Below are 26,548 nucleotides of genomic sequence, written 5' to 3' on the forward strand. Positions count from 1 at the left end.
ATAGGGCACTTCTTAGAAGGACGATTCTGAGGCATAGAAGGTGTAGAACGACAGTCCTTCTGAAGGTGGCCAGGCTTCTTACACTTAAAACAGTTACCAATTGGTCGCTGTCCTTTCTAAAGAGCAGCTGCTAACATATGCATTTTATAAGTTTGTGATCCAATATCCTGGCAGACTCGCAGCATATCTGCCAGAGTGTAATGAGCAGTAGCCTTTAATGGCTGTAAAGCTCTTTTACAATCTGCATTAGCATTTTCAATAGCTAACTGGCGAAGAAGTTCACCAGCAGCTTCCTGATGATCAAACTGCTGTCTAATTGCTGCGTTGTCTAAACGCTCAACAAAGTCAGCATAAGGCTCATTGGCATTCTGTCGAATGTTTGAAAAATTTGCTCTAGGTTCTCCAGCTTGGGGTACCTTAAGAAAAGCACGAAAGGCACATTCAGAAACAATAGTTAACGTAGCTGGAGGAAGGACAACTTGAGTAGGAATTGTACCAAATGGTCCAGAACCAAATAGCTGCTCAACTGTATATGCTCCTCCTCCTCCTAAAGCAGCAGCTTGAGCATGTCTCATATATTCACTCTCCCAAACCACATATTGCATGGATGTTAAAATCATGCGAAATATTTGCTTCCAATCTTCAGGGATCATTGTATAACCATTTTTTATTCCTTCTACAAGTCCTCTTGTAAAATTACCACTAATCCCATAGTCTGTAACTGCCTTTTTTAATTCTCTTAAGATCTGATAAGGCAGACTCTCCCATTCTGCTACTTGCTGTCCAAGCTGTGGCCCCTGACCAGGATGATATTGTACTGGACAAACAGACAGTAATTCTGCAAGTTCTGTTCCTGAGACAGAGGCATCCCTTTTACAAGTCTCTACCATTTTCTGAAAAGAATACTGAACAATAGAGTCAGGAGGCTTTTGCCCTGTATCTGCAGGAGCTGAGGGAATTGAAGACATATATTCAGGTGAAGAAGGGGGACAAATGACAGCATTAATATAACGTGAAGGTGGAGGTGTTAAAAGAGAAAGTTCATTGTGACCAAATTTTTCAATTGCATGCCTACATAAATGCCACACATGCAAAACTTCTATTTTTGCTCAAGGTTCAGTATGCAATGTTTTCCCAATACGTTCCCAATCTGTTAATTTTAAAGAGCCCTTTTCTGGGTACCATAGGCACTGAGCTGCAATCTCCTGGACCAGCCTTAAGAGATTTCTCTGTGGTACCTCGGTATTATTTTTCTTCAACAAATAGCCTAATTCATCTACATCCTTCCTTTGTTCCTCAGAAAGCGAAGACCCCATACTTACAGAAACCAAAAGGTTGAAGAAGCCACAAAGGGTTGAAGGTGCACCAAATCCTTGCCGGGCGAAGTAAGAGGGTCCCTGTTCATGCACCACTTGTTGTAATGACGAGGCAGTCGAGCTGTTTGATCATGAACAACTAAATCATGATGATCTTTATTGGAGTATAGTCTTGCATTTATATACATTTTTACTTATCCTCCATCATTGGTTAACTTTGGTTACTGCTTAACTTTCATTGCTGTTTAGTACAGTAATCCATACAATTAATTATCTCTAGTTAAAGTCTAACATATGTTTACTTCCTCTCTCTAATCCTCCTTTAGATTAGTGATTTCGTTTACCTGAGTTGTATTTGTGTGGAAACATTCTTTATCTGAGGTTTGCCATCCGAGATTGGAACATTCCTGCAATTACAACTCTACAATTGGCTACTGTTTCCTAGAATCCTCTCCCAGGTCCACCAATGTATTTTAAATACTCAAAGCAAGATATTGCTTCACATTATTGGAGCAACGTCTTCATAATTAATACAGCACATTAAGCCTTCGTTTTTTTGGATGAAGAGTTGGCAAGCTGAAATTACATTCCAGGGATTAAGAAATAAAACCAGTTTGATCAAATACTTGCAACAGAAGGCAGCGTTCCGAACCACTGCACTTGTTTGAAGACTTTACTAAGTACACAGAAACGTGTATCCTACATTTCAGCAGCTGAAAAGTATTGACTACAAAAACATGTAAGTGCAGCCATTTTGTCCACAGTTCCCTCTAATTAAATATTTTCTTTCCCCTCCACCTAAAAAGGTCTCAGAAAAAAACAAACCCGAAGCTTTCTTCTACCAGTCGCTACATGTGTACCGGGAACTTAGAATCTGGTGATTAGCCATTTTCACACTCCTCTTTTTCTACTCATGTAGTAATTGTGTTCAGTTAAATGAATTACAAATTCAGGAAGAACCACAATGGATTAAATAACCTCATCGTTTGAAGGTATTGCATTTAAGAAGTAAGTCATTTTTGAAAAGCAGGGAATGACTAATAGACCAGCATGATTGTTGACATCTTTCCCACTATCTTATAACCTCCCAGCCCCGTGGTTTTTAAAAGCTGATTTAAAAAAAACTTCAAAGTGTTTTGTGACAATAGTACAAAAACAGCTAGAATTAACTATAAACCTTTGAATAGCATTGCTGATCCTTTGCGGCACATTTCATACAGAAAGTCTCTCATTGCTGATCTTTTGGACAGCAAGGATGTGCATTCATTTGTTCAGGGGGAAAAGTGGAGTCAAAAATGAAAGAGGCAGCAGCCATGATTATGGAGGGTCATGTGATTGCAGCTGTGATTTGATTTTTAGACGCCCCCCCTTCATGAATACTCTTATTTATTATTCTATAATCATGCTCAATAAACACCCCAGCATACTTCATCCAATGAAATGGATGTGATTGTGTTTTGAATGCGCTGTATTTGAAAGTAGGAATAGAAATAGTACATAATTTGTCTGTACCACTCCAAATATGTTGAATTGCAAACCCCGTGATGTTGATTGGAATGGTGGGACTTTCTTTCAGAGAAGGAAATATAGATTTTTTTCCCCATATCCTCCAATACAGGTAGTCCTCAACTTACAATCACAGTGGAGTCCAAAATTTCTCAAAAAGTTAGGTTTTTTTTAGTGCCATTGTAACTTTGGATGATCACTAAAAGAAATTGAGATTATCTGTGATGCCTATTTGTCAGTGTTTTGCTCCCCGTCTTTGATAAATGTGTTTCCCACTTGTCTGTCTTGGACCTCAAGTTCAATTCCCATTCAAGGTGGAAGCTTAGTGAGATAAAGCATTACAGCAATAGCTGCATCTCAAAAGGGTTTGCCTTTCAGATTATTGACCAAATAAAAATAGAGAAGGGAAACCATGGAGGGATTTCTTGGTTGGAAAATCTGAAAATAAATACAATTAATAAATAGTGCTGACTTGAACTAAGGATGATATCTATCTATCTATCTATCATCTATCTATCTATCTATCTATCTATCTATCTATCTATCTATCTATCTATCTATCTATCTATCTATCTATCTATCTATCTATCTATCATCTATTTATCTATCTATCATCTATCTATCTATCTATCTATCTATCTATCTATCTATCTATCTATCTATCTATCTATCTATCTATCTATCTATCTATTTCTATCTCATTTTTATTATTTAAACATATCCAACACACTTCTTATTTTCCCCACAATAACACTCTTCTGAGGTGAGTTGGGCTGAGAGACCGACTGGCCCAAGATTATCCAACTTATCTAGAGATGGGTCCAATATAGAGCTCATTCTTAAAGGGCCTCGATCCATTTGTTACATCCTTTACTTCTCAACTTCAGGGCAGGCACAAACTGCTTGCAAGAGAAAAAGGAAATTTTACCTCATAAAATCAAAGAGACACATCTACATGCATACCCACATTCACCTTGCAAGAAAGAGTGCCTATTAGTTATTCTCGGAATGTCAAAGGGCTTCCATTGAAAATGGATTGATATGTCTCTCCCGTTATTTTTGTCTGGGTGGAGGATGGAAGCAGACTTTATTTTGAATGATGTTACCAGGTTTATTAAGGAGGTCCAACTGCAGTTCTGCCGATCAAGAGAGGTGCTCAGTTTTCCAACAGGAGAGAGTTTTTGCCTTGCCCTGCTTCCCATCTTATTATTCAGCCGCTGCCATAAACCTTCTCTATACCCCTGAGATTCAGAAACATATAGAACCTACCAAGTCCAAAGTGCTTGGTATAATGCCAAAATTAATCCACAAATAACAAAGACAATCTGCATAATCTCAGGCGGGTTTAATCTGCATTTAGGAAAAAACATCTTCAATCTTTAACATTAGCAAAATAAATTCTCTTGTCCCTGGGAAAATATCTTCTGTATTTCAACAGTGGGAAAAGGATTGGGCAAGAAGTCGTCCAAGAGCACATCTGAACTTATGAGAGAATATAAATGAGTATGCTTACAAAAAAAAATATTGCTAAGAGCAGACAGGGTCAGCCACAACACAGCTGTTTGGAAGAGGGCACGCCGGTATAATAAAAGTCCTATAGAACTACAGCCATTCTAACTCTGTAGAATCTTCTCTACCCATCCAGTTTACTTTTAGCTTTCTTCTGGACAAGTGCATACATTCTCAGTTAAAGCTCAGAGTTACTAACCAACCATAATTTTGAATCAATAAGAATGCCTGTGGACATATGCCCAGGTACATGGTCAGGCACGCAGGTGGTCCTTGACTAAACCATTAATTTAGTGACCATTCAAAATTACAAAGGCACTGAAAAAGCTCCTTACGACTTGTGCTCCCACTTACAACTATCACAGTATCCCCAAAGCCACATGATCAGAATTTGGGCGCTGGCAACTAGCGTGCATTTTAAAATGGTGGCAGCATCCTGAAGTCACAGGATCAGCATTTGCAACCTTCCACAGCCAGGTTCTGGCAAGCAAAGTCAATGGGGAAACTGGATCATTTAATTGACCATATGATTCACTTAGGAACTGCAGCGATTTGCTTGAGAGTTGTCTTGCTTAACGATGGAAATTCTGGTCCCAGTTGTGGTTGTAACTCAAGGACTACCTGTGAAGTGAGGCTAGAGGCTGGCATGCTGCCTATTTGCTTTTTATGGATTTTTTTTTTTTTAATCTAGGAAAGAAACAAGAGAGAAAGTTGGGCCAGCAGGTCTCTCAGCCCAACTCACCTCAAAGGGTGCTTTGGGTAAAATAAGAGGTGTGTGTTGGATATGTTGAGTTATTTGTAAAAATAATAAAGGTGGGATACCAATTAATTAATTAATTAATTAATCAATAGGATCCTTAGTTCAAGTCAGCACTACTGATTCATTCTATTGCAATTCTTGCTACCTTGCCTTTTCTTGAGGTGCTTCTAGTTCTTTTTGAGAAGATTGCAATCAAATGCATACAATGCTCAGAACAAATACGTAGTCAATAACCTGATCTTTTAAGAGTCATGCAATTAAGTTGGCCTGCTTTTGTACGCCCAAGCTGCTCCCTCTTTTGGGATGAATGGTGCTGAAACAACGATGGGAGCCTCAGAGGGGACCACCCAAAGGCAGGAGAAGGAATGCTTTCACCCAGCTGACAGTCCCTGGGGTTGGGTTTTTTTCTTTTTTTCACCTTCTTTTCAATCTGTCATTCAGAAAACAATAGATCTCAGGTACTAGTGGCAAAGTTCACTTTTCTGCTTATTCATGCTGTTGACAAAAAGAAAAAAGTGAAAAAAGAAAGGAAGACAGAAAAGAAAAATCTTACCACCTGACCCCCCCCCCCCCCCAAAAAAAAACCCTTACATCAAGATTAGGGGAGGGGCATCTTTTGCATGGCATCCGTGAATGGGATGAGATTAGCTAGTGACTAATTTATTTTCTGAAAGCAGTTCCACAGCTGTCCTCTTCAGAAGAGCAAACAAAGGCCACAATTTAGCCAAGGCAGGGAATGAGAGGTCTGCTCTTGACAATGACAGATATGTTAGAGAGGCCCCGAAGTTGTCAAAAAGATGAGACTCTGCCACTCTTCTCAATCCATGTAAAAAACTTCTCTCTCTCACTGTCTTTTGCGCTCAATTTTTACAATATCATGGGCGATGGTTGATGCTCCTCAACAGCTGATCCCATGTTTGTATTAATTGTGTCTTAAGCTACAACAGGGAAGCCATGATGCCCTTCCAGCTAAAATTGGGAGAACACTGAAAATGTCTGAACTGGAGAAGCTTCTTGGATGAGAAGTGAAATATCTTTAAAGTAAAACAAGAAAGTCCAGTTGCCTCTTGAAAAAGCACCTTTGGGTTCCCTTCACTCCTTTAGCATTCCATCCATACACGCTTGCAAAATGTGCTCTATTTTAATTCAGAAAACACTTTTTATGTGTGTGAAATTGCATCACATTGCAATTACATTGCATTGAAATTGCAGGCTTGGAGGTTTCTACCATGTGTACCAGAACCAGAGGTGGTATTCAGCAGGTTCTGACCAGTTCTACAGAACCGGTAGCAGAAATTTTGAGTAGTTTGGAGAACCGGCAAAAACCACCTCTGAGTGGAGATTTTACAGTATCCTTCCCCTGCCACACCCACCAAGCCACGCCCACAGAACCGGTAGCAAAAAAAATGGAATCCCACCACTGATCAGAATGTGCCAATAGTTGGGGGTGGAGTGGAGGCTGTGGTCACAGCCTATTGCCTTGCAGCTGCTAGATTAGAAAAAAGCATTAGAATATAGATTAATCTCCCGAATGAATGAATGAAAAGAACATGCATGGAACACTCCGCTTCAAAAGAGAGAAAGAACAATTAGACTGCAAAGAGTCACAGAAATGTAATGAGAAGCATTAAAAAAAATGCTTAATGGAATGGAATGAAGGAGGCTGCAGATGAGAGGAAAATATATATAAGAGAGTGATGGCAGCCAAAGTTAAGATGAAAGAAAGATCATGCATATTATATAGATAAAGAAAAATGATAGTTGCAAATAATATATCCAAAGACAATAAGGAATGGTTAAGATTAAAGGTGAAACAAACTTGCAGAACCATTTTAATATAAATAAAAAAGGGTTTAAGAAAAGGATGAAGAAGGCTAAACAAGAAGTCTTGAATGGGATTAAGAATAAAAGCAACAACATTATTTGCGGTGAAATTTTTAAATGCTGGAGGAAGCTTTGCAGAGTTTTGCATGGGGATGATAGCAATGTTTCAAAAAGTGGAATTAAAATAAAAGCTGTTGTCCAAGAAAAATAATAATGAAAAGGGAGTTATTGATGCTGAAAGAATGTTAAAAAGGGCAAGATTGCAAAATTTCTCAGTTATGAGAAATTTTAAAATATGAAAGCTCATGGAATTGGTTAAAGTGGGCAAAGATGCATCCATGCCTGATGATTGGAAGAATTCCATTATTCCTTTGCACAAACAAATAAGCAAGTGTGCAAAAACTATAGGTGGTGGCTCAGTTTGCTAAGCATGACATGATGAAGGGTATTTCTGGAAAGCTTTTTTATAGGTCTGATTGAAAGAGTACAAGAGGTTACAATAAACAGAATTTGGGAAGTGCAGTACAGCTTTTTCCTGATTGAATATTTGCCGCCTATGTTGCAGTTCAACATAATCAGGTGACTCAAGATTATTGCTTTTAGGAAGTCACTGAGGAATGTATGAGTGAGGATAGATAATCGATTGCACATATAAAAGAAACATATAATGAAAGGAATAGTTTAAATTGTGGAATGTTTTGTGCTAATATGGATTGAGAGTTAGTTACAGAGTATAATCAAAGCAGTGCACCGAAGGAAGTAAAGTGTCCGTAAAAATAAATTAGAATGCCTACTAAATGTTTGCTCCAAGAGACCACAGCTAACCCATAGTCCTTTCAGGAAGATAATGATGACACTTTTATTTTATGTGGAGCATAAGTATGAGTTGGTATTTACTGGGCTGCTGTATTGTTCTCACTATTTTTTTGGTGGTTTTATTATTCATTTTTCTTTGTTATTTTAGCATGTTTATCTAAAATCCTTCCTATGGTAGATTCTGAGTTGTAAGGAGTTATGGATTGTTTTAGCTATCTTTACTGATAATAAACCACTATTCACGGAATGCTGATTAGGGCAGGATATAAGTATGGTAAAAAGATAATTAAATGAGTTACATACAGACTTTAAAAAAAACACCACTAAGGAGTTTTCTGTTCACAATGATGGACTGGAAATGGCTAGAGACTGTCCAAATAAGCAGGGCCTCTGCTGCAGGAATTATAGACAAATGTTTTTGTAAGTTCCTGTACTTAGAAAAACAAAACCTGTGCTTTTAAATGGTTAAAACATGGAATGCTTTTTTTAAATGGTGAATGTGTGGTGTTTTGTTATCATGCCCAAAGATGCTGGGTATAAGGAGTTTGAAAAGCAATCTTTAGCAGCAGCAAAAGGGTTTGACTAGTAAATTATAGCTTTTTAACTTTCTGGATTATAAACTGACAAGAAAGAGAAAAAGAAGAAAAAGAAAGAAAGAAAGAAAGAAAGAAAGAAAGAAAGAAAGAAAGAAAGAAAGAAAGAAAGAAAGAAAGAAAGAAGGAAGGAAGGAAGGAAAGAAGGAAGGCAGGAAGGCAGGAAGGAAGGAAGGAAGGTGGCAGACAACAAAAATATGTATGACGCAAAAAAGAAGTCTAGTTTTTACCTTCTGCCAATTTCTTGTCTAAAAGATAGCTTATGAATATCCTGATATTGCAAAGTGACTGCACTGTGTTGTAAAATTCTGTTGAATAATAGCTATGAAAATCAGACGTATTGCTTTTTAAAAGAAAAAGAACAACCAAAAACACCCCCACCCCCACCCCAAAAATCACATCCTGTCATATCCTCCTTCTGTCTTTTGTGAGAATAACAAAAATAACAAACGTGCATTAAGATTGCCTTTTAGGGAAGGGTGCCAATTTTCCCTTATATATTTGCATTTCAGATCTGTTCACATACTTGTACTTTTCAGGTTTAGGGCAGCAGCTTTCAACACTTACAGTATATGCTTTCTTAATAGTCTCAGACAATAGGAGGCAAGAAATGAAGCAGAAAGACAGCATAAACTACCAAAAATGTGTCCCTCACTAGCTGGCAAGCCAATATGAAAATGGTTAATATCAGTTTAATGCATTTGGTAGTTTCTAATCTACTATATAGTTTTTGTTTTGTTTTTTAAAAGGAAGTATTATTTTTATTATTATCATTAATAGTTTTTTTTGTTTTTTTTTAATTTTTTAACATACTCTCCCTTAGAGTTGATAAACCACTAGAATTTAGCTACAGAAAATATCCACCACGTAAAATATTGGTGCTATTTAGATGTTATACTGAAAATATGGAACCCAATCAATGAAATCCTACATAGTGTCCTATTTCTACAGATCGCACCTGCAAACCTTGCAAACCTGTGAAACAAACCCTTTATTTTTCTCTTTTGAAATCTGTATGTTGACTCATATATGGAAGATGGCCTAGGCTGATGTTTGTAAGCCTCAGCCATGTTTCACGTGTTTAGTTTCCTATATAACAAAAAATAAACTTCATTAGCCAGTTGCAATGTCACCAAGGGCAGACTGATAATTCTTGTTTCATTTTTCTTTCTCCATAATGCTTATTTCCCACCCTCATATACGACTACCAGAGGTGGTATTCAGCAGGTTCTGACCAGTTCTGGAGAACTGGTAGTGGAAATTTTGAGTAGTTTGGAGAACTTGCAAATGCCACCTCTGTCTGGCCCTGCCCCCATCTATTCTCTGCCTCCCGAGTCCCATCTGATCGGCTGGGTCTTCTTTTGTTGCCCCGCACAGGACAACAGAGCTGGAAAGCAGGTTAGTGGGGTGGGGAGGGAATGGAGATTTTACAGTATCCTTCCCCCAGGAGTGTGGAGGGAATGAATGCCAAGCCCACCAAGCCACGCCCACCAAGCCAAGCCATGCCCTTCAAGCCAAGCCATGCCCACAGAACCAGTAGTAAAAAATTTTGAATCCCACCACTGGCGCATACTCACATTTTTGGCTCTGTGCTAGGCGAACTGGTTGTTACAGTATGTGCAGTCCACCTCTGCTTCGTAATGGGCCAAAGCAAGCTATTACAAACAGGCATTTTGACTTCTTTTAACCAACAATAGACCACTCTCTTTCTACCAGCATTTACATTCCAAAATATTTTCCATTTATTTTCCATTTTTAATTAACTTTCAATCAACGTATCGCAAATTCATCTATCTATTAACTATCTATCTATTGCCATTTGTATATAATATGTTAATGTTCATCCCACTTTCCATACTACATGCAATTACTTTGTCTTTGACATATTAGTTTTCAAATCTATACTTCATATTGTATCATACAATCTGTCTAATATTTTCTGCAAATCAAGTTCTGAAACAATGAAATGGCACCATCTGCATATAGGAAAGACACATGCACATTTATGTTCTTATCCAATAGACCTTTAGTGTTACCATAAATGTGCTTTACCTATTTATCCATAAGTGTATTAAAGAATCTCAGGGATATTATACATCCCTGCTTTTCTCCCTGATCAGTGCTGAACCATTTCCTAACTTTGCCATTTATTTATTTGACTCCACACTTATCATATTCAGCAACAAGCCTTGAAATATACATTCTGTACAGCAATTTGTGCCCATATATTTTATCAATCATTTTCTCTAATCAATAAACCTTCTCACTAGTGGTACATGCAAGGACTGTCCACAAGCCTCATACTGAACACACCATCTCAGAAATGTATTTGGAAAATTCATGTACTTATTAACTTTATAGCCCACATTTTTTTTACAGACGCTCAAAGTAACACACACAGAGCTTCTGTTGCTATTTTCTCCTACAACAACTATCCTGTCAGGTAAGTTGATCCAAGAAAGAACAACTGACCAAAATCACTCACTGAGCTTCTATAAATGACATATTTAGCTGAAATAGGATTTGTTGCAATCTGCAGGACTAATTTTCAAACACTCTTCATATGAATTTCTGTGGTCCAAGACTTCTCATTCCCCAGTAAAATATACAGTAGAGACTTTTGAGGCTGTTTCCTGTCTCTAATTCTACCAGACCACTGTGATGGTCTTGAGGCAGGCATGTTTTCTTGTTTGGAAGTTTTAATCCCCAGTTTGCAGTTCTTCTGGTGAGTAGCTAAGTGCAGAGAACTGTCAATCAGATGGTGCTGGTTAGAAATAAGTTATTACTCTTCCCAAAACACAAATCCCTGATGGCATTTCAATGTCTGTCATTGTGAGAAGTGCTGCTCTCCATAATGACTTCTGTGCCCCTCCCTATTCAGCTAGCACATGGGCTATTGAGAGTTGGGTGGGTAGAGCCACTCACATGCCTCTCCAAGACCAAACTTATGAACAGAAGTACAACCAACCTTAGAACTGACACGGAGTATACTGAAATGGCAAACAGCTTCCGCCTTTTGGGATAGGCCACCAACAGCACAGTAAAAGAACAAGCAGTCAAGAAATAACCCTACAGACTAGACCTCAACAGGGTAGCCATGAAGGCCTTAGGAAAATATCCAGATGCCATGAAGTGATTACACCCATAAAAATCACAATTAAGGAAGCCATGGTATTCCCTGTGACACTGTTGAAGTGAAACTTGACTTTGAAGAAACAGGACAGGAAGAGTATTGATGCTTTTGAATTTTGGTATGGGAGAAGAGAATCTTATGGATGGCCAAGAAAACCAGGAAATGGATCATCAAACAATTGTCTATAGCAGGGGTCCCCAACCACGGTCCGCGACCGGCACCGTCCGTGGAACAAATCCTACTGGGCTGGTTTGCGGGCGCCGCCATCTTGTTTGATGAAAAGTGCCTTCCAGTGAGCTTTTCCGGCAGAAAGCTCACCAGAAGCACTTTTTCATCAAAACAAGATGGTGGCGCCTAGTGCTGGGTGAGCTTTTCCGGCAGAAAGCCATTTCTACCCGGAAAAGCTCACTGAAGGGATGCCGCTATCTGTTTTGATGAAAAAGTGCTTCCGTGACCTCACCGGAAGCACTTTTTCATCAAAAACAAGATGGCGGCGCCCAGCTGATGCCGGTACCGGGCCGTGGCGCCCAGCTGATGCCGGCACCGGGCCGCGACATAAAAAGGATGGGGACCACTGGTCTATAGAGATTCTCAGACATCCAAGTCATGGTTGTCCCAAAAGTGCTTTTTCAAGAGGCAACAGGACTTTCTGGTTTTCCTTTGAAGACATTTTGCTTCTCATCCAAGAAGAGAGGCTTCTTGGAGGAGAAGCGAAACGTCTTCAAAGAAAAACCAGAAAGTCCAGTTGCCTCTTGAAAAAACACCTTTGGGACGATCATCAAACAAATCTATTCAGAATTCTCACTCCAGCCACCAATGACTGCTCTCAAACAACCCTCATTTGAACCCATAGTGGCAAGACTGAACTTTCTGAGAAAGACTGTAACGCTGGGAAAGGTGGAAGGAAAGAGAAAAGGATCATTGAGGAGCTGGAAGGACCCAGTTACAGTGCCATGGGTGTACTGTTGGAAGATCTGAAAATCCAGAGTTGTGTGTGTGTGTGTGTGTGGATCTATTGGACTTGATAACATGCAATTAATTGTTTCAATTTTAAAATAAAATCAAAACACTTGAAGGTTATATTTCTGTAATGTTTATACCACCATAACTCTGTACACTTATGCCAACTAAGCAATTCGGATAAAAGCAGAAGGTATTAATTTGCAAAGGTTTCAGCGCACTCTACTGTTGGTTGTCAAAATCCCCACTTGCTTGCTTTAGTTTCTGGGTTGGGCAATTTATACACCTGATGTGGCCGAACTACAATTCCCAGCAGTCCAGGCGGCTCGCCGGCAAACACATATTGTACAGCGGCAAATTTGGAGTTCTTGCTCTTTCGAAATCATCCTTCGTTTTTTGCAAACTTGCAATTGCCTCAGTTTTTGAAGACGTGCGTATAAGTCCGCGCCGAAAGTGTCTTCTATTGAGACCGAAAGAGATTGGCTTTGATCTTGGTTACAACCTGAATCAGTTGTATCAGCTATTCTCTTAGCGCAGCTACGATTTGCATTTGAGATCACACAACACCAAAGTTAACTTTCTCATCCCGACTTCATATAGCACACTATAAAGATAATTGACCAGGACCAGGTTTAAAAATGGAGAATATTTTTTTTTAAAAAAAAAATCTTCCTGTCTCCTTGAAAAACCATTGTAAATCTCCCTACTTACGGAAGGATTATCTTTTGCTTCATTTTTAAGTCTATGGTCAAAACCGCCTCATTGCACTTCGGTCTGTGAGTGGGTGAGAGGATGCCTTTACCAGCGCATGCGCACTCTGTTCAAGAAGCCTACTCTGCTGCCTGTAAGTACTGTAAGTACTGTAGCTTAGCCGGTGTTCGTGGCGTCAGAGGGTCTTCTCGGATTTTCCTGCTTTTCCAAGGCGGGACCCGCGAAGGGAAGTCCAAACTTACGTGGGACAGGAAGCCCCGTAGCGTGAATAACTGGCGGGTGGTGATGATGGTGGTCAGAGGAGGGTTGTGCCGAGTGGGAACCCATTTCTGTCCCTGCTTTCAATCTGACACCCTGTTTGACAGGCTAATCTTTGCGGGGAGGGCGAGTTGCTAAATCTCCCTTGCTGATGCCAGCAGGGAAAAATGACAAAGGGCTGTGACATTTCCAAATCTCGAGAGATTGATTGGGCACAAACGTTTGTGCACTGAAGCCCACTTCTCTGCAGGTTTGTTTGTTGTTGTTTTTTAATTTGATTTGATTTGTCAATCGCTTACAAGATAATAGGTATAAGCATAAACATGAGTAAGAATACAGGAAATAGGTACGAATAAATGGGGACAATAGGACAGGGACGGTAGGCAGTAGGCAGGGACGGTAGATGGTGCACTTATGCACACCCCTTACAGACCTCTTAGGAATGGGGTGAGGTCAGTAGTAGTTAGTTTGAGGTTAAAGGAGTGGGGGGTAGACTGAGGATGTAACTACAGAGTCAGGTAGTGTATTCCAGGCATTGACCATTCTTGCTGAAGTCGTACTTTCTGCAATTGAGTTTGAAGCGGTTTACATTGAGTTTGTATCTGTTGTGTGACCTTGTATTGTTGTTTATTTTTTTTATTTATTTTTGTCAATTGCTTACAAGATAATAGGTATAAGTAAAAACATAGTTATGAATACATGGATACATATAAGAAAAATAAAAAAAAAGAAAAAAGAAACAATAGGACAGGGACGGTAGGCACATTGGTGAGCTTATGCACGCCCCCTACAGACCTCTTAGGAAAGGGATGAGGTCAATAGTAGACAGTCTAAGGTTAAAGTTTTTGGGGTTTGGGGAAGAAACCACAGAGTCAGGTAGAGTATTCCAGACATTGACCACTCTGTTGCTGAAGTCGTATTTCCTGCAATCAAGTTTGGTGCAATTAACCTTGAGTTTGTATCTATTGTTTGCTCCTGTGTTATTATGGTTGAAGCTGAAGTATTCACTGACAAGGTAGGACATTGCAATGTATGATTTTATATATTATACTTAGATCGGACCGAAGGCGTAGTTCAAGGTTGTCCAAGCCCAAAATCTCAAGCCTGGTGGTGTAGGGTATTCTGTTGCGAGCAGGAGTGTAGTACTCTTCTCATGAAATACTTCTGGACTCGCTCAATTGTATTAATGTCCGATATACAGTGCGGATTCCAGACTGAAGAGCTATATTGGAATATTGGTCTAGCAAAAGTTTTGTATGCTCTAGTTAGCAATTTGATATTTCCGGAGGAGAAGCTTCGTAAGATTAGATTTACAACTCTTAATGCCTTTTTGGCAATGCTGTAACAGTGAGCTCTGGTGCTTAGGTCATTTGATACGAGAACTTTTCTTGGCAGTGTTGCAAAATGGATTGAGGAGGTGGGTGGGTTTCAACTTCCAATAAAGCAGACATCCAAGAATAGAATGGAATGGGAATAGACTTGGAGGTCTTCAAGTCCAACCTCCTGCTTAGGCAGGAAACCCTATACCATTCCAGACAAATAGTTGTCCAGTCTCTTCTTAAAAACTTCCAGTGTTGGAGCATTCACAACTTCTGGAGGAAAATTGTTCTACTGATTAATTGTTCTAACTGTCAGGAAATTTCTTCTTACTTCTAGGTTGCTTCTCTCGATTAGTTTCCATCCATTGCTTCTTGTTTTGTCTTCAGGTGCTTTGGAGAATAGATTGACTCCGTCTTCTTTGTGGCAACCCCTGAGATGTTGAAACACTGCTAGTCCTTCTTATCATTGAACTAGACATACCTAGTTCCAGCAACTGTTCTTTATATGTTTTAGCCTAATAATCTTTTGTTGCTCTTCTCTGCACTCTTTCTATTAATGCCATCCCACCTCACCCCACGTTTTATTAAATATGCTCAAATTGGTATTTAATAGTCCTTTGGCTATTTTTCTTTTAAAAAATTCTTCAGTTACCTCTGTCTACCCTCTTTCCATTTTTAGATGAGTGATTCTGAATCTGGCCATGGATCCAAGTGCTGCCCAAGGAGAAAAAAGCAAAGTCTCCGAGACCATGAAGGCAAAGATTGAGAGGAACCGTCAGCGGGCTTTGATGCTTAGGCAAGCTAGACTGGCGAACTGGCCCTACCCTTCTACTGGCGAAGGTTTGCCGTATCCTGTTATTGTGTTATATATGGGGCAACATGACAGAACTCCTGTTAGTTTGTGTACTTTACAAGGAAGTCATATGAAGAAGGTGATGTAGGGAAGTTCTTAAGACTTTCCCTAATAAGTTGTACGTTCTGGGAAATTAAACAAGCTTATTGTAAAAAGGGTCGCCACCTTCTTTTGTGGTGAGTGCACAGAGAAGCTAAGATGGGGTCCCATAATATTCTCTGCTTTACTAGGCCTTTCATTGGACTTATCGCAGCCTGCATTCATGCATAATAAGGAAGAATGTTTGTGGAACAAACTACATTGAAGGATATTTTATTCAAATCTCAAGAAAAAGTTTGCATTGGCTTAATGCTAGGTAATACCAAGCCAGTGGTAATATATTATTAGCAGGATGGGCCAACCCAGCCAACTGTGCTTCATTCAGTGAAGTCTAATTACATAAACAGTGGCTTAATGAATATATGGACTCACTCATATCTTCCCAATTTGTTTTATAAATTAGACCTGTTACATCACAGTTTGAGGTGGATACGAGATGTGCAAATGCAGGAGTGGGATTCTACCGGTTCTCTCCGGCTCTGTAGAACTGGTAGCTCTGAAGAGCAGCAGACATAGAACTGGAAATCATAAATCACCAAACTGGTAGTTACATCGGTCGGATCCCACCCCTGTGTAAATGTATATCTTTCTGGACCAGGGGTGTCAAACTCAATTTCATTGAGGGTCGCATCAGGTTTATATTTGACCTGGGGGGGGGGAGTGGGCGTGGTCATAGTGGGTGTGGCCAGCTTGACATCACTCATGTTGGGGGGCCTGTGGTGGCCTGAGCGCTCTGCTCTGCCAGTGAAAATGGTGCTCGGGAGGGCCAGGTGTGGCCCTCCTGAACTCTGTTTTCACTGGCTGAGGCACCGCGGGTCAATCCTTGCTGTTTCCAGGGCAACCCCGCGGGCCAGATCTAAGCACCTGTGAGCCGGATCTGGTCCCCGGGCCTGTTCTAGACTGTGGTCTAAAAGTGTTGAAGTCTCTTCAGTGTCTGAAAGTACACTGCTCAAAAAAAATAAAGGGAACACTTAAACAACACAATGTAACTCAACTCAATCACACTTCTGTGAAATCAAACTGTCCACTTAGGTAGCAACACTGATTGACAATCAATTTCACATGCTGTTGTGCAAATGGAATAGACAACAGGTGGAAAGCATAGGCAGTTTGCAAGACATCCCCAATAAAGGAGTGGTTCTGCAGGTGGTGACCACAGACCACTTCTCAGTTCCTATGCTTTCTGGCTGATGGTTTGGTCACTTTTGAATGCTGGAGGTGCTTTCACTCTAGTGGTAGCATGAGACGGAGTCTACAACCCACACAAGTGGCTCAGGTAGTGCAGCTCATCCAGGAGGGCACATCAATGCAAGCTGTGGCAAGAAGGTTTGCTGTGTCTGTCAGCATAGTGTCCAGAGCATGGAGGCGCTACCAGGAGACAGGCCAGTACATCAGGAGACGTGGAGGAGGCCGTAGGAGGGCAACAACCCAGCATCAGGACCACTACCTCCGCCTTTGTGCAAGGAGGGACAGGAGGAGCACTGCCAGAGCCCTGCAAAATGACCTCCAGCTGGCCACAAATGTGCATGTGGCTGCTCAAACGGTCAGAAACAGACTCCATGAGGGTGGTATGAGGGCCCGACGTCCACAGGTGGGGTTTGTGCTTACAGCCCAACACCGTGCAGGATGTTTGGCATTTGCCAGAGAACACCAAGATTGGCAAATTTGCCACTGGTGCCCTGTGGTCTTCACAGATGAAAGCGGGTTCACACTGAGCACATGTGACAGACGTGACAGGGTCTGGAGATGCCATGGAGAACGTTCTGCTGCCTGCAACATCCTCCAGCATGACCGGTTTGGCAGTGGGTCAGTAATGGTGTGAGGTGGCATTTCTTTAGGGGGCCGCACAGCCCTCCATTTGCTCACCAAAGGTAGCCTGACTGCCATTAGATACCCAGATGAGATCCTCAAACCCCTTGTGAGACCATATGCTGGTGCAGTTGGCCCTGAGTTCCTCCTAATGCAAGACAATGCTAGACCTCATGTGGCTGGAGTGTGTCAGCAGTTCCTGCAAGATGAAGGCATTGATACTGTGGACTGGCCCACCCGTTCCCCTGACCTGAATCCAGTTGAGCGCATTTGGAACATCATGTCTCACTCCATCCACCAATGCCACGTTGCACCACAGACTGTCCAGGAGTTGGGGGATGCTTTAGTCCAGGTGTGGGAGGAGATCCCTCAGGAGACCATCTGCCACCTCATCAGGAGCATGCCTAGGTGTTGTAGGGAGGTCATACAGGCATGTGGAGGCCACACACACTACTGAGCCTCATTTTGACTTGTTTTAAGGACATTACATCAAAGTTGGATCAGCCTGTGGTGTTTTTTTCCACTTTGAGTGTAACTTCAAATCCAGACCTCCATGGGTTGCTAAATTTGATTTCCATTGATAATTTTTGTGTGATTTTGTTGTCAGCACATTCAACTATGTAATGAACAAGGAATTTAATAAGAATATTTCATTCATTCAGATCCAGGATGTCTTATTTTTGTGTTCCCTTTATTTTTTTGAGCAGTGTAGTTTATATCAGGGGTCCCCAACCACCGGGCCACGGACTGGTACCGGTCCGTGGAACATTTTCTACCGGGCCGCCGGTTTGCTGGGTGCCACCATCTTGTTTTGATGAGAAAGTGCTTCCGGTGAGCTTTTCCGGTTGGAAAGCGGCGTTGGGTCCTGAAGGAATCCTCGCGCCTTAGTTTCATCGAAGGGGGCGGCGGCTTCGAACAAAACTAAGGCGCGAGGATTCTTTCAGCATCCAAGGCAAGGCGAGCCGAGCGACCGTCCCAAAGCCGTCCCGAAGCCCATCGACAAAGGTACAAAGGAGGAGTTGAAGGTGGTGGGGAGAAGCGGGGACGGCTGGCTGGCCGGTTGCTCGGCTCGCCTTGCCGTGCATGCTGATGCCGGTACCAGGCCGCGGATCATTTTGTGATGCTGATACCGGGCCGTGGCACAAAAAGGTTGGGGGCCACTGGTTTATATAATCAATGTTACAGAGTCATTTCAAAACAAAGTCATTTTATTTGTACAGGTGCACAACTAAATTGTTATTTTATCTTTTCAGGCAGTTCAAAAGTTAAAGCACCTTCAAAGACAATAGATACAGGAGGAGGGTTTTTTCTGGAGGAGGAAGAAGAAGAAGAGACAAATCGACACCAAACTGGGAAAATTGTGTATCCCCCTGGTAATTTGTGCTTTATTTTGATAAGTGTCTGAATAAGCAATACATAGGGAATTTTGATTGAAAAGAGCCTATGTTTTTGCTGAACAGCTGTGTGTCCATACTGATGTAGGCAGTATTCTAGGTTCAACATTGGTTACATAAGAATATAGATTTGCTAATTTAATCCAAAATTGACTGAGAATTAAGGCAAGTGTGGATGGAGATAACACATCTAGAGTTCACCAAACTGAAAAAAATTGCACTATAAAGTCAATAATTTCCTTAAAATGATTCTGGGCAGAATACAATGATTGAAATCAAAGTTACAGAACAATAACCCATGTTATCCAAGGTAAAGCATATCATAAAACCACATCAACAGCACAGCTCGCCTAACCTGGAAAAGCAAGTTAGTTAGAACATATTAGTTCCAATAAGCAGTGCTTATTTTTTCTTAAGGTTTATAGACAATAAAACACAATGAAATGTCATTTCCAAGATTCCAAAGCTTAATTTTGTGTTTGTGTTTGTATTTCTTGTTATTGTTACTTTACTATTTTGGATAAATTTAACAGCCTGAATTGTTATTGTGCTTCTGTTCTTATTTTAATAGGTCCAGTATTAGAATTTGATTATCTGATCTGTGAAGAATGTGGGAAGGAATTCATGGACTCGTATCTCATGAACCATTTTGACCTGGCAACATGTGATAATTGCAGGTACAGCAATTTTGTTTTTGTACTTTCAAGTCAGTCCTGACTCCTGGCAACTGTGGATTAAGAATGACTAAATAAGTGGATTTAGTGTTTAACAAATGGTTTCATTTTGTTTGTATTGCAAAAATTTCTAGCTCGGTGTAAAAAATAAATATTATAAACCCAGAGTCATTTGGGGTTGGGCAGCATCAAATCAATCGATTAAAAATATTATGACATTTAACAAGGGATAATCCAAAACGAATAATCAAAATATTTTTAAAAGTATACCAGCACCCTAAATGTTGGTAATATGCATATAATGCAAATGAATAATTTTAAACCCATACATTTTAACAGAAACTGAGTGTATGATGTTATATCACCTTTTGCAAGAATATATTCAATTGAACACAATGACATTTATTTTATAAAGTTGTATGTAGAAAGTCTAAAAGGCTGAAATCTCAAACATACACATATTCTCTCTCTCTCTGTGTGTGTGTGTATGTGTGTATGTGTGTGTGTGTGTGTGTGTGTGTGTGTGTGTGTGTGTGTGTGTATATATATATATATATATATATATATATATATATATATATACACACATACACACACAATATACACATTCTCTCTATACACACACACATACACACACACATATATATATAGTATATATATCATACATCATACTGGACATGTTTCCAATGATAGTTTAGTACAGATACATATAGAAATTTGAGCATGACCAAAACAGATTTAATAACTGTAACATGTAATAATCCTGTTGATTCCTGTGGGACTAATTTAAAGCGTTGAACCTAATTATATGGCACTTATGCATGGACATTTGGAAAATATTCCAAGTGAATCTTACTTTCTAGTAAGTGTCTTTAGGAGTCCATTTTAAATTGTCAAATGTGTGCTTATTTCTATCGAGTGGAATGCTTAAAGATAAAATTCAGATTACATTGTGGTTGCATTGATACTTAAGGATTAATTCTGTGCATGCTTAAAAATGATTTGGAAGAAGTGTTTGACTTCACCCAAGCATACTTTTTAATGTTAATTTAATGCACCCCTTTTTATAGGCTTCCACACAAGCTTGAAAAAAGATGTGATTTAAATATTCTGTTCATTAAAGTTCTTTTTTTCTTCAGGTTCATTGGAAGTCGGAAAAAAGAATTGTGTTTTTATGAAGTTTGAAGCTCTTTTTCCAAACCATTTTCAAGGCTTTTTTTTACACAGACCAACTTGATATTCGGTGTGGTTATCTTGTAATATGTACCACTGAACATAAAAATACAAAGTTAAGAATTAGTTTAGCTAGTGGTGTAACATGTATATTATCTGACATCTGCAAATACATAGAATGCATTTTCAGTTTGAATTGGGATCTCATTTCAGAGACGTTGAAAACAAACATAAACTCTTAACAAGAACTGAAGCAAAGCAAGAGTATCTTCTCAAAGACTGTGATTTAGACAAGAGAGAGCCAGTGCTTAGATTCATTCTGAAGAAAAATCCTCATAATCCACATTGGGGTGATATGAAACTTTATTTAAAACTACAGGTAATTGAATCTTGTCCTCTTAATGTTTTTCTTCCAAAGATATGACTTTTTTGCATTCTAACAACATTTCAGCTTTTCTCATGGTGAACGTTTAACTATTTGATCCAACTGTCTCGATTTTTGTTGTTGTTGTTAGGTTATGTGGGAGCTGAATTATATCAGAATGTGCCTTTCTGCTGAGGGAAGGCCTTTTGATTCAGTGTAGTTTTCTATCAATAGGGGAGAGAAAGGAAGGGAAGGTTTTTTTGTAACCTGAAAAATCTGTTCTAAAAATTTGGGGAACCCTTTGGAAGAGGGCAAATGGTGCCAGTTGAGATACATCATTACAGATAAAGGGAAGGATTCATTTACTATTTCCTAAAAAAAAAACAACAACCCTTCAGCCTCTGTGGAACTAATCTCGTTGCTACTTGCAGAGACTTTCTGAATCTGTTCCACGATTGCCATGCAGTTTTCCACAAGCATTTCTATTGTAGTATTGTCAGAAGGCATAAACAGGACTGCTTCTTTGTATGAATTGCCATTCTTCAATGAAAAGAACACCTTCTTCAATAAAAACAACCCTTTCCCCAAAGATACTGAATGAAAATACTAAGTGAAGATAGCACTATGTAGTACTAAGTGAAGATAGCACTATAGTCTTTGCAAAAGAGAACTAGCTGAGAACAAGAGCCTTTGTTTGTTGGTACAGCAGCCAGCACAAAGATGGGGCTGGGACATTACTTCGTATAAGGTTTCTCTTGAGATGGTCTCTTCTCCCAGGGTTCTCCAGGAGGCAACACATACAGAAAACCCTTTGTTACCAGCTAGTTTGGCTTTTGTAACCCAGATACAGTAGCCCTAGCCTAACTGATCTATTTGTTTCCAGTCCTCTACATTTTACTCAAATGATGCTTGGCATTTACAGGTAATTAAGCGCTCCCTTGAAGTTTGGGGTAGTGAGGAAGCATTAGAAGAAGCTAAAGAAAACCGCCAAGATAACAGAGAGAAGATGAAACAGAAAAAGTTTGATAAAAAAGTTAAAGGTAGGTTACAAGTATTAGTTGAGTGATACCAGTAAACCTCCCTGTCCCTCTTATTTTTAAGAAGGACAATGTACTAGTCTACACAAATTAGCTTTATTTAAAAAAAAAAAACATTCCTGGAGTCCACTTAGACCCAGTATATTTGACTCAAAAGTAAAAATGATGGGTTGACACAACTGTTCATAGTAGAGCTTTTTAAAGTGCCTTTGAGTCAAAATTGACTCAAATATTTCAGAAATGGTTCGCCATGATCTGTTTCCCTTGGCTGAATGAGAGTGATCCAGCTCAGTGGTCCCCAACCTTTTTTGTACCACGAACCGGTACAATCCACGGACCGGTACCGGCATCAGCACGCATGACCAAGGCAAGGCGAGCCGAGCGACCGGCCAGCCAGCCGTCCCCCGCTTCTCCCCGCCACCTTCAACTCCTCCTTTGTACCTTCTCACGGTCGATGGGCTTTTCAGGCTCTTTCTTAATCTCCTCCTGAGTAACGCGAGATTCCACCGCCATCGGGACGGCTCTTCGTTCGAAGCCGCCCACCCCTTCGACGAAACTAAGGCGCGAGGATTCCTTCAGCACCCAAACGCCGCTTTCCAACCGACGACCGACAAGCTCACCCGGAAGCACTTTCTCAAGCGCCGTCGAAACAAGATGGCGGCGCCCAAGCAAAATAGGCAGCCCGGTACAAAATGATCCACGGACCGGTACCGGTCCGGGGCCCGGTGGTTGGGGACCACTGATCCAGCTGACTTTGCGCCTAAATCAAACTAGAAGTCAGTTCTCTTATTAGTGCTTACCTTTAAAAAAAGAAGACAAGGAAAGCTAACTGGACAGGAGGATAGGAAGGATGGCAGAATTGTCAGATAAATTGGAATTCTGCAAGTGGCCAACTCCTAGTGATATAGCCAGTTTTATTGCACTGATCATACTCTTGGTGACTGATGCCCCCACAGGCTGAAAGATTAGGGACTTACTCTATGAAATCCAGGGAAAGAGTTACATTCTTTTGGTTCTTTTTATGCTCACTATCTTCTAATGGACTTGAAAATTCACTCTAGATTCATTCCAATTCCATCTGTACATTCTCTTTCAAAAACAGAACATTAATGAAATCATTAGGATTTAGACCAGGGCTGTCCAACCTTGGCCCCTTGAAGCCTGGCGGACTTCAACTCCCAGAATTCCCCAGCCAGCAAAGCTGGCTGGGGAATTCTGGGAGTTGAAGTCCGCCAGGCTTCAAGGGGCCAAGGTTGGACAGCCCTGATTTAGACTCTCATTCAGAGCACATACTTAGTGTCATTGGGGGTTAGTTGGTTTTACTTATGTGTGACTGTTTTTTAATTATTGTGTTCCTTCTATTGTATTAGAATTACGGCGAGCTGTAAGAAGTAGTTTATGGAAAAAAGACACAAGTATCCATCAACATGAGTATGGAGCTGAAGAAATGATAGGTGATGATATGTACAGAAAGATCTGCAGCACGTGTGGTCATGAATTAACCTATGAAAAGATGTAGTACAGCTTGGATTTACATTCGATGCATTTCTGTATTCAAGTGTTTCTATAACTGATCACATTCTTTGTGACCTATTTTGCATACCCTAACCATTATCCAGAAATAACTGAAAATTATGTAGAAAAAAAGGCATAATAATCATCCTTTTATAAAAATGGTACATTTATTGAATAATAAAAATATTTAACTGTATAATACTTACACAGTTAAATGCTTATCTGTATCACTGCATGCATTCTTAATGTTTTTCATATATATCTACAGTAGTTTGTGGGTTAGAAAAAAAACACTTTCCAATTTGAAGGTCATACACATATACATTATAGAATATAGAGAAAAGAAAACATACCCTTGCACTTAGTTCTAGCAACTTTATCATTGTGGAGATAGTGGCTGCATCAGAGAACAATTTCAACTAGGGTGAAAATGGGTGGTTTGTGTGGTTTGGATTTAGTATTATTTCAACACAGTCACAGATCTGTAACCCCCCAAACTTCAAACTGAGCTATGGATTGCCATGGAGAATGCTACTGGGAGGATTGAAGATTTGCTAGGAATGTACAGCCGACCAAGTTAGTTTGAGGCCCTGTAGGCTAGAGCAGTATATAGTGTCCCTACCTATCCCTATAGGTAGTAAAGGAACACATATTGAGGGAAAACATCTGGGCCTTGCATATGTTGGTAAATGAATAGACCAGGGGTCCCCAAACTTGGCAACTTTAAGACTTGTGGACTTCAACTATGCTAGCTGAGGACTTCGGGGAGTTGAAGTCCACAAGTCTTAAAGTTGCCAAGTTTGGGTACCTTTGGAATAGACCTTAGCAGTCTCTGAACTTGCTTTCATTAGCTGGCTGGATGACATTAGCTGTTTGTTGTGCTGTCTTGCCTAGTAACAATGAATGGGAATACTAAGAGCCCAGCAATTCAACGCTGAGCTATATTTCTCCTATAAAGAATAGGCCCTTAAGTAACTCAAAGTTTCTTACTTGCAAGACTTTGATAAGCATATTGGCAAAGCCAGCCTTTATCTAATGACTTGGCTTATCAAATTTATGAGTAAACACAAATAAATAAAAAGAAGCACAACAGCCCTGGTTGTCTTCTTGGTCTGGGCCAATGAAACAAAAATACTCTTTCTCCAGAGTAATCAGACAATCTTGAACTATGGAAGGCAGATCAGGCTAGCTGATGGCTTTTATTAAGTTGCTTAATGCAACTTATATCTGCATTATAAACAAGCAGCACAGATTGTTGCTTCAGTAATTCAATTTGCTTCTATTCTGTGTGACCCAAAATAAGCACACTGGACCAACATAAAAAAAAAGTGTTATAATTTCAATTATGTTTCACACAACCATGATCGTTCATTTTGATAGCAAACATACTCAAAAGTTTTTCGCAGAGTTGGCCATTTAAATATTCGTATATTTGAGGCTTCGGTTTCTTATGAGCGTTGAGCATTATCACCAGAAAGGCCATCCTACAGACAGATTCATATGTTTTTAGACTCGTTTCACATTATTATGGAACCCCTTGCATAGTATGCAAGAGGTAAACAAAGAATGACGTCTATTTATTGTCTTCTATTTTTTTAACTTTTATACCGTACAAAAGGGATGCTATGGCAGAGTCAACATTCAATCCATTTCAAATTTAGAAATGCACACATTATTCCATCCCAAACATCCCGGAATCATAACTAGCATAAGGCCCCTACTACCGAAAATTTGAGCACCGTGTAGCTTATCTAGCACAGCACACTTTCAGATTATTATTATTTTTCCTTTCTTTCCCATCAAAGCCTTAAATTTAACAAGATGAAAATAAGTCCTGTACAAAAAAAAAAAAAAAACACTCAAGCCTGGAGTGCACAGAACTGCTGAAATATAGCCAGTATGTGATGATCCAATTCTGCTGTAAATAGAAGGTTCTCCAAAGTCACCATGTATTGTTGGATGATCTGATGATGCTACAGACACAAAACAGCATTTCAGTTAAGCTTGCAAATGACATAGCATGTTAAATAAACCATCTTTTTAAAAGTTTAGTAACTTGTTTCTACTTGCCAGCTGTGGCTTAATATTGCAAGTTTGATTTGTATGATAGGGACAGCACAACTACTACCGTGTTTCTCACAAAATAAGGCCGGGCCTTATTTTTTTTTACCCTCGAAAAAACGGCTAGGCCGTCTTTTCGGGGGTGACTTAATTCCCCCCCTTGCATCCTTGAGTGGGTGGGCAGCGACAGCTTGAATGTTGATCTTGGCGTTGGTAGGGCACTTCATATCGGGAGACCTTCCGCCACCATTGCTTTCCCTTCTCCCTTGCTGCCGCGGCGTTTAGAGTAACACCGTGGCATTTGGCGCAGCCATGTGCGGCCAGCCAGGGCTCCTCCCTGCAACCGGAACCCGGCGGAGACACTCGGCTTCAGGCGTTCCTGTCACCGCCTTCCCTTTGCCTTCGAAGGTAAAGCCAATTCTTTTTAAAATGACACCCTACTACAACAAAGCCTCCCCTGCCTGACAGGGCAGCCCAACCCCACGTGGGGAGGCGAATCTCCCGGGGCCGCAGCGCAGGATCGGCCCACCTCAGGAGAAGCACCCAGCCGCCATCCCTGCCTGGCATCGGGCAGAGCGCGAAGAGCTTTGCCTGGGGCGCCCAGTGCAGCTGACAGGTGGGCCCTCCTTCCCGGCAGCAGAGCTCTCACTAAGGCAGCGAGCGCCTCCCCGCCGGACCCTCTGCTCATCCCGCCAGGGCCGCTCCAGAGCCGTGCGGACTGGGCAGAGCCAGGAAAGCGAGCCGCGGGTGCGCACCCACCCGCCAAGCAAAAGAGCCGGGCTGACCTGAGCTTGGCTTCCTTCCCAAGTCCCTCCAGCATGAACCTGAAGGGGCCACCGGGACAGGCTGCCCGAGGCAGTGATA

The 26,548-nt window shown here is 40.6% G+C and overlaps 2 protein-coding genes across 8 annotated transcripts in view; one reads left to right on the forward strand and one right to left on the reverse strand.

The window, feature by feature from the left end:
* Positions 1-13,173: 13,173 nt before the first annotated feature.
* Positions 13,174-25,672, forward strand: XPA (XPA, DNA damage recognition and repair factor). 4 transcript variants are annotated; one of them, XM_087957388.1, is made up of 7 exons: positions 13,174-13,261; positions 15,385-15,545; positions 18,720-18,839; positions 19,432-19,537; positions 20,921-21,086; positions 21,994-22,111; positions 23,479-25,672. In XM_087957388.1, the coding sequence occupies exons 2-7, from the start codon at positions 15,407-15,409 to the stop codon at positions 23,625-23,627; spliced, it is 798 nt and encodes a 265-aa protein (XP_087813514.1). In that variant the 5' UTR covers positions 13,174-13,261; positions 15,385-15,406; the 3' UTR covers positions 23,628-25,672. The 4 variants fall into 4 exon arrangements, with proteins under 4 accessions (XP_087813514.1, XP_087813515.1, XP_087813516.1 ...); XM_087957389.1 differs by having other exon boundaries at positions 13,246-13,270; XM_087957390.1 differs by lacking the exon at positions 13,174-13,261 and adding an exon at positions 13,268-13,443.
* LOC113415496 (nuclear cap-binding protein subunit 1-like) overlaps positions 23,772-26,548 on the reverse strand; it is a 29,190-nt gene continuing 26,413 nt past the window's right edge. For all 4 annotated transcript variants that reach the window (XM_026672922.2, XM_026672923.2, XM_026672924.2 and 1 more), the window contains one exon: positions 23,772-25,596. In XM_026672922.2, coding sequence (XP_026528707.2) covers positions 25,483-25,596 — 114 coding nt within the window. In that variant the 3' untranslated portion in view covers positions 23,772-25,482. The remainder of the gene's footprint in view (positions 25,597-26,548) is intronic.

This window comes from Notechis scutatus, chromosome 2, assembly GCF_049901735.1.
Source record: "Notechis scutatus isolate UNSWTSFEM ecotype Mainland chromosome 2, rNotScu1.2, whole genome shotgun sequence".
NCBI classification, from domain to species: domain Eukaryota; kingdom Metazoa; phylum Chordata; class Lepidosauria; order Squamata; family Elapidae; genus Notechis; species Notechis scutatus.

Bases quoted from the DNA above. Each gene is read 5' to 3' on its own strand.
- XPA (XM_087957388.1), top strand. From the start codon at position 15,407: ATGGATCCAAGTGCTGCCCAAGGAGAAAAAAGCAAAGTCTCCGAGACC. The intron at 19,538-20,920 runs GTACAGCAATTT...ATCTCATTTCAG, and splicing joins GCAACATGTGATAATTGCAG to AGACGTTGAAAACAAACATA. The intron at 22,112-23,478 runs GTAGGTTACAAG...CTATTGTATTAG, and splicing joins GTTTGATAAAAAAGTTAAAG to AATTACGGCGAGCTGTAAGA.